The 8,035-nt window shown below is 37.8% G+C and overlaps 1 protein-coding gene across 1 annotated transcript; it reads right to left on the bottom strand.

Annotated features, from left to right (window-relative positions):
• Positions 1-543: 543 nt before the first annotated feature.
• On the bottom strand, positions 544-7,509 carry LOC308705908 (C-type mannose receptor 2-like; the record flags this gene model as incomplete). Its single annotated transcript, XM_081391204.1, has 4 exons — positions 544-893; positions 1,058-1,399; positions 7,027-7,380; positions 7,473-7,509. 4 exons carry the CDS (start codon positions 7,507-7,509, stop codon positions 544-546), a joined length of 1,083 nt encoding a protein of 360 aa, XP_081247330.1.
• Between the last annotated feature and the right edge of the window lie 526 nt (positions 7,510-8,035).

Below are 8,035 nucleotides of genomic sequence, written 5' to 3'. Positions count from 1 at the left end.
TTGTTGAACACACATTACAGGTTGCAAGATACTTTATACTCAACTTTATTTTTCTCTTTAAGAATAAACCATATTTCATTTCATTGAGACACATATAGATGCTCACAATCACAATCATAAACAAGTAATTAGTAAATATATGACTAGTGCAAAACACAGGAGTGAGGAGAAGAAAGAAGCCACACCACCAGAATAACAAGATCCCATGAAATCAACTGACGTGGCTTGTGCTTTTATTTTAATTTCTTTATAACAGCCGATATACTTTGAGCCACATCCTCGAATCATGATCTTCTACTTTCTATTTAACAGCAAGTATATTTGACTGAACAGTCACACATAAAGACTCATGTTGATGTCATGGGGTCTTTAAAACATATAGTGCACATTAGTATTTTAAATACCCAAAGAACATTACACTGATAGAGAAAAGACTCATATGATACTTTTAAATGACATACATTAATTTCATTGTACTGATATAAGCACATTATCTGATGATTAAAACATTCGCTAGTTATGTAAGAACACAAACATTCACTCCTAAGATCTGCTGCAGATGAAGTTGAGTTTGTCGTGTTCAGGACGGCTGATCCAGCGCTGATCTCCTCCAGACTGAACTGCTCCAGATCTCACTCCAGACACACAGTTCTCCTCTCCTGGAGCCCAGTTATGAAAGCACACGGTCTCTCCGATCAACCAGTACCAGATGCCCAAAATACAGGAGTGACGTAAACCCAACCACACCGCCTCAGTAGACGCACGTTTAACCACATTCATCACACGACGCTGCATCTCGACTGACTGAACCGAGACCAGATCCGTATAATTCTGTCTGCAGTATCTCAGAGCTTCAGGCCACGTCAGATTCTCTTTGATCAGAATCAGTTTATCTGGACACAAAACAAACCACAAGCAAAAACTAGAGAGAGACTGATCAAAAACAACATGCAGAACAAACACTGTGGAGGAATCTGTCATGTCAGACATGTAGCGTGAACTTTAAGAGATCTGGAGGTGATGGATGGATTGTGTGTGTTTGTGAGGATCTGCTCACCTTCATGACACACAAAAGGAAATTGGTTGTCGCAAGAGATGTCATTCCACTGTCTCAGAGGGTTTGGTCTGATCACTGTACAGTTTTCAACACCTCCACCATTAGGTTCACCAGTATTCCAGTATCTGAATGAGGAGTTACTCTGATCTGACCACTGCCATGAGTCTCTGAACAGACCGATCCAGACATCATTAGATATGTGACTATCATTGATGAACTTCTGAACCTGTTGACTCTCATCCTGGTTCCTCACACTGACCAGATCAATGTGATTCTGTCTGCAGTAACTCTGAGCGTCTCTCCAGTTCTTATTCTGATTGACAAAGACGAGTCCTGTGTTCGCTTTAAGAAAACAACAACAAAAAAAAAAAAACAGTTTGTTCCTTTTTTTTATTTTTTTGAACTGGACTTTTTTCAGAAAAATATTTTCTATACAGAAATTGACTCAACATTGAAAGTGTGACATTTATCCACAGTCTGTTCTATATTCACTAACAAATGACATGAATTACATACAATAATGATGTTATTATATTTTACACAGTTACATTTACTCAAATTATTATGCTGATAATATAATTTGTAAGAAAAAAAAAATTAATATGGAAGTATTTCAGAGGAAACTCAAACACACACACACACACACACACACACACACACACACAAACACACACACACTCTCTTTATAAAACAGGATAGGCAAAGCATAGAGTATGAAAACTGCACGCCAAATTGCCAAGAACAAAATATATAATTAAGGGTATGAATCCGTTACATTATTCCTCAGTCACTCCTGAAATTGCTGTGATTGACAGTGATAACCGTAGCAATGGACGGGACAAAACATTTGTCAAAATAAACCTGTGCATTTAGTGCTGTAGTGTAAATGCAGACTAATAGACCCACAGCAACACAGACCAGAAGAAGAAAATACGTTTGTGTTTTCTGGGTAATTTTAGCAGCTTTAAAGATTTTTGTAATATTTTTTTTTTCCACATGTGTCCTTTAGCAATGTTTTAAAATCAGTTTAATTGTAGAGTTTAGCATTTTAGCACTTCTGGTTCCATCGTCCCGAAGTCAATGGGTTTTTTGAATGGGATTTTGGTTAAATGGCTGAAATAAGGTCTGTGGTGAACACAAGCTCAAGACACTTTCACGTTTATTCTACAACATAAAATACATCAATATTACGCCACTCCAGATTTTTTTTAAGCTGTTACGTGTCTAGCTATTGGCTAAATGGGACTACAGAGGCTGTCGGAGATTAAACGTCATCACGCCGAACAGATTAACTCAATCCGCTTTTACACTCATTATGCTTATAATTGTGCTCTTATAAACTATATTCCAACTCAATGTTCTGGGAAAATGATTTTAGATTAAAACTGTAAGAGTTGTCAGAAGCTTTAGTGATGATAGTCTTGAATTTGTGGGACCATTGTGTAGTTCGTTTATAGCCAAACTTTAGCTTTTTACTTCTGGAGACTACATTTATGCTTCAAAATTCATAAAAGTTGTGTTCATCTGTGATCTTGATGGACAAAACGTGCAAGTATCATAAACTTTTGTTAATTACAGAGCTTGTTTTAGCGATAATCCAAAAGCCCGGTTTTGTCGAGGGAACAAGCGAGATGTGAACTGCCGGTTGGTCTACAAAGTCACGTCATACTTGCAGCGCTGTATGAGCAAACCAGTCCTCTGCTGCCATCTACTGGTTGTAGTGGTAATTTCATTGTGTCATTTTCCTTTTAAAGGTCTTTGTTTTCCAGTAGGGGACAGAAATCATCCACTAAACTAAAGCATCCCAGCAAACATTGGTCCGACGGCAACGTTGTGTCCCTGGCCAAAAATAGTCACGGTAGGACGGCATAAATTGGTAAAAATATGTAACACAGAACATTTCCTAAAAATACATTCATTTGTACATGTCTACAGTTCTCTTGGTTTGCATGTATAATTGTTATTTTGACTTTTAGCTACGTGTAGTTCAATAAATAGTGTATCGGGTGAGAGGACGTCACCTGGCGACGTCTTTTACACGTGCATTTATAGTCCATCATGACCCTCTATGAAATCCTTGTGAAATATGCAAAAGCTGTGCTTAATCCTTGCATGGTTAATACTGCAATAATTAATTTAATTGCCCAATTAGATTTTAAGAGGTTGTGAAGACGTCCATTGACGTCCTTTACACGTCCAGTCAAGCAAGACAGAAAAAAAACAGGAATTATCTTTATGAAATACATTTCTATTTGTATACAAAGTAAATATATTTACTTTATCTTGTTTAAATAAATTATTGTCACAAAGTGCCCAGTGAGGTTAAGTGATTGCAAAGCCACTGCATTTTAGTCATTTTAAGTGGACGTCCAGTAGGTGACGTCCTTTACACGTGCATTTATAGTCCCCTCTATGAAATCCTTATGAAATATGCAAAAGCAATTATGCTTACACATTGGTTGATACTGCAATAATTAATTGCAAGTGCCCCAAGTAGTTTTTAAGAGGTCCTGAAGAGACGTAGGCTACACTGACGTGCTTTAGTTGTTAGATAATATGACATCATTCGAAACAGTAAAATGTATATTTTTATTTGTGTACATTCAAAATGACTACAAAATATCATGTCATTGAAAAATAAATGAAACAACATGATGCGCTGCTTTAGCGCGTCTCGGTCTCTTTAGATCTTTCTGGCGCTCACCAAAAATGAACCAAAATACAGAGAATAGCCTTCTTGGCACGCCTACTTTTGAAAGTCAACATTTAGATTATTTAACGTTATAACGTTGCATTATATATGCCTGAGTCACTTTGGAATAAATCACAGCGTGTTTCATGATAAAACGTGACTTAGCCTATACAGTCCGGAAAATAGGCTATAGGTTATAGCAAATTCAGACCAACTGCTGGTCTACACAGAGAAAAAGCCCTTTCTAAGCTCTTCTGTTGTACCGAGCCATTCGTTAGTCTAGATGTTTGATGAGAAAATTAAATGTAGCCTATAGTTGCAATACACGCGTTTTGTAAGCTCCGTGCAACTGCTGCAGCGGACTATTATTACTAGAATATTAGAAATCTAATACTCAAGCTGTTTTCTCATTTTTCTACTCTTAATATTAAATAAAAAACGACTGAACGAAAGATACACGGATTCTCTTGAACCACCACCGCGTTTGCGGCAGAAAACAACTGCAGTGCAGCCAAAATGCTCTGTTCGACTTATCTGAGATCCTTTACTCTTCCCTGTGGATGACCTGTGACCTACTTTCTGTAAGATCTGAATTTTTGAACTTGAATTTTAGAAAACTGAATTTGAAGTTCCGAATTTCTTCATCTTGAAAACTTGAATCTGTATTTTTTTAAACTGAATATTTGCAGTATACGAATTCAGAACAAAAAAACTAGCTGTTTGAAAATACAGGTCTATAAAATTCAGCCATAAAAACATTTCAATTTGTTGAATTTCAAATGTTCAATATTCGTTTAAAAAAAAAATCAAATTCAGAACTATTTAAACTACCACCTAAAATTCAATTTTGTTAGATTACACTTGCAAATAATTCAAATTTACACAATTCAAATTCAAATCGTTTTGTCATATTATGAGCTCCATAGAGCTCGCAACACACACACACACACGCACACGCACACGCACACATACACATACGGAGGTTGCTTGCGGAACATTGAGCAGAACGCGCAGTGAACACGGAGCGGAGAGCACAGCACGCACACACAGCGGAGCACGCAAAGTCATAAAACACACTGAGTCAGAGTCAAACCATCGGCGAACACGGAGGGGCGCGGCGGCTTTTTATCTTTCGGCCAAAAAACGAAAATGTTATTTTCGGCCGAAAATTTTCGGCAGCATAGATTTCGTTGCATCCCTAATTTTAAGACACCCATAGGCCTATGCTCTCGCGGGCCATATAAAATAATGTGGCGGGCCTTAAGTTTGACACGTGATTTAGACGTCCAGGGACGCGCAGAAAAGACAGTGGCTGTTTCTCAATTCCAAGAACGCAAAGAACAGACTTGCGTTCTCTCTGAGACCGGTCTTGCCAGCCGACCTTGAAAGAACGAACTTGGAAGGACGCGAGAACACAGAACGCATCTTTATGAGAACTGAGATGTGCTGCGATCTTGCTGCTTAACTGACCATCTCGGCAAATAGCGATTCACGACCAAAGCGCAAAAAATACAACACAACATCACAAACAAATGTCACAACCTATTAAACATTTCTTTCATATTATTATAGATATTGTTTTCATATAAGTTGAGAATATGTTGAGATTCTTTATAATATGCTAATAAAAATACTGCCGCTTTTTTAAGGTCTTTATCACTTTATTAAAATGAAGCAAAAGAGACCGACAAATGTAAACTTTCACGAGCTGTCACGTATATCGAGCTTGCTGCGGGAATCTCTCAAGTGAGAACGAGAAGTTTGAAGCTTACAGCCTTCCGTACGTCGACTGCCCGCAGTGTCTTCTGGGATTTTTAACGGTTCGATTCTCTCAAGTCTGCATTTGATGCATCCTCGATGTCAAGGACACATCCGGGCACTTCATGCGTCCTCTGTACTTGCGTTCTTGAGTATTGGAATTGAACTTCGACGGTTGATGATGACGTAGTACGAGAACACAAGGACACAAGATCACTGAAGAACGCATATTGAGAAACAGACAGTGTTTGGTGTTTTAAGCCCCCAACGGCGCCTTCCAGGCAGCGAGGGGATGGGTAGGTTTAAAGTTGAGGGTAGGGTTAGCTGCCTCTAAGGAGCCATTGGGGGCTTAAAACACCATCGAGCAGAAAAGACGTGGAATTCACGGCCAGACGACGTCAAAGACGTCGGTTCAACTTTCATTTTGGAACTATTTTTCAACCATGACGGGACGTCTCGGACAGACGTCTTTTCAACGGTCATTAAACGTCCAAATGTTTGCTGGGATGGCATAATTTCCATATCTCCATTAATGAAAAAGAGAAATGTAAGCTAGATCTTCTTTAAACTAGGCTACATTTAGTCTACAACTATAGAGGTAAAATATAAAGTGTATTATTTTATTGGAGTCCAAACATCCCTAGTGTGCACCATAGACAAAACGGCCCGATTGCGCAGACCTCCATGATTGAAGATAAAACAGTTCAGCATTTTAGCATGAAAAGGCTGCTTAATTTAGTGGCATTTTTCAGATATCTGAAAAGGAGGAATAGTGATGTTGTGAGTAATAATACTGCTCTGTTTTACTCATTTGAATACAGTGAGTCAATTAATTTACCTTGATTATCATTTTTGTAACAATAGGGGTTTGTGGTAGGTGTGTAATCTGTCTTAAAATCAAATTGACCTAGAATACTTGAGAGTATATCTGCAAACAGTTTATCAGTATACATAACATTCGTGTATTGTTGTTTTTAAGCATTTTTTTTTATTTAATATATAATACACATAGCCTTAAAATATTTGCACATTTGTCTACAAAACCTCTGGATTTATATATTTTTCTACACTTAAGATATGCAAATGAATAACTGGCCTACCTGAAAAAAATTATATTCAGAAACACACAGTCACTGAGCAGCACAAACACACAGCAGTCGTCTTTTACAGTTCCTCCTGAACCAGAACAACGAGCTCATGCTGCGTTCACACTATTATTGTAATTTTATTGTGTTTATGAGTCATGAGGTAATTTGACGCTGTCTCTCTTGATGCTTAGCCGACTCTGCTGTGTGTGTTCTTGTGTTTTAAAGGAGCCGTGGGTTTGGAGACTCTGAAGGGAGAGTGGGATCTCATGCTTTCAAAGCTAACTTGATATTGCTAGGCTCTCTGAAATGACCTATCCCACCTTTAATTTGTTAAGTTATTACTGTGTGTGTTAGTAGAATACGTTCTGGAGCCGTTATATATATGGTGCATCTATAAATGAATGGTTGTAATTGTAAATAGCTGCACTCACTGTTGCAGACGAAATTACGAGTATCACTACATGACGCATCATGCCATTCTCCTTTTCTCATCATAGCACACTCGTCTTTGCCATCAGGTTGTCTAGGTCTCCAGTTCAGATAGAGCGCAGGTTCACCTGAAGACCACTGCCATTTATTAACACTCGTCCTCTTCAGCCCAATCCAGACCTTCTGATCACCTTCATCATTCACACTCTTGTTCAGCTCGTTCATGTCATTCATGTTGTCAACGGTGGCCAGATCTGTGTAATTCTCTCTGCAGAATCTCTGAGCTTCAGTCCAGTTCTTCAACACGTTTATAAAGTGATACTGACGCTGAACACATTCAGATACGGAGCAGAGAGCTGTGAAAGAGAGCGTTTGATTTAATGCTTTTCATAACAGGGTCAAACCTGATGAAACTATAAACCATAAATAATACAACAAACACACTCACCAATGAGAAGAAGAATCAAATATAGAGTTTGGTCCATTTCTGAGGAAGAAACACATAAAAACTCAGACATCAAACATTCCCTGATTAATTTTGGAGTAAAAAATGACAATTTAATTTATTATCGCAACAGCAGCATGAATTCACTGAACATAAACATTCAGACAATATTAACATCTGAAAGTGTAATTGTGTTTGAAGAATGAACATGTTCTTACTTTAGAGGTCGTGTGTTTCTGTCCTGAGTCTGATGTTTCTGTCTGCAGATTTACACTACGCTATTATTATATCTGCTCTCATCCCTCATTCAGCTCATCACGTCATTTGTGTATTTCTCTGAAAACTGATTTTCATATTTTACTTCCTCCTTATTTGTGTTTGTCTACCTCTTTTTCTCTATATTTGCATATTGACGTCTTTGTCAGTATTAGTCTGAAAAAAAAACCAATTATATGAACATTTAAAATTTACATTTGAACATTCACAACTAAACAGCAGCTTTAATGATATTGCTGGGCTGCATAACTCGTGTTTCATCCCTGTTCATCTTGACATAAATGGCCGTT

The sequence above is a fragment of the Scardinius erythrophthalmus genome (genome assembly GCF_964197995.2).
Source record: "Scardinius erythrophthalmus genome assembly, chromosome: 2".
Taxonomy (NCBI): Eukaryota; Metazoa; Chordata; class Actinopteri; order Cypriniformes; family Leuciscidae; genus Scardinius; species Scardinius erythrophthalmus.
This window is presented reverse-complemented; position numbering and strand designations above follow the sequence as displayed.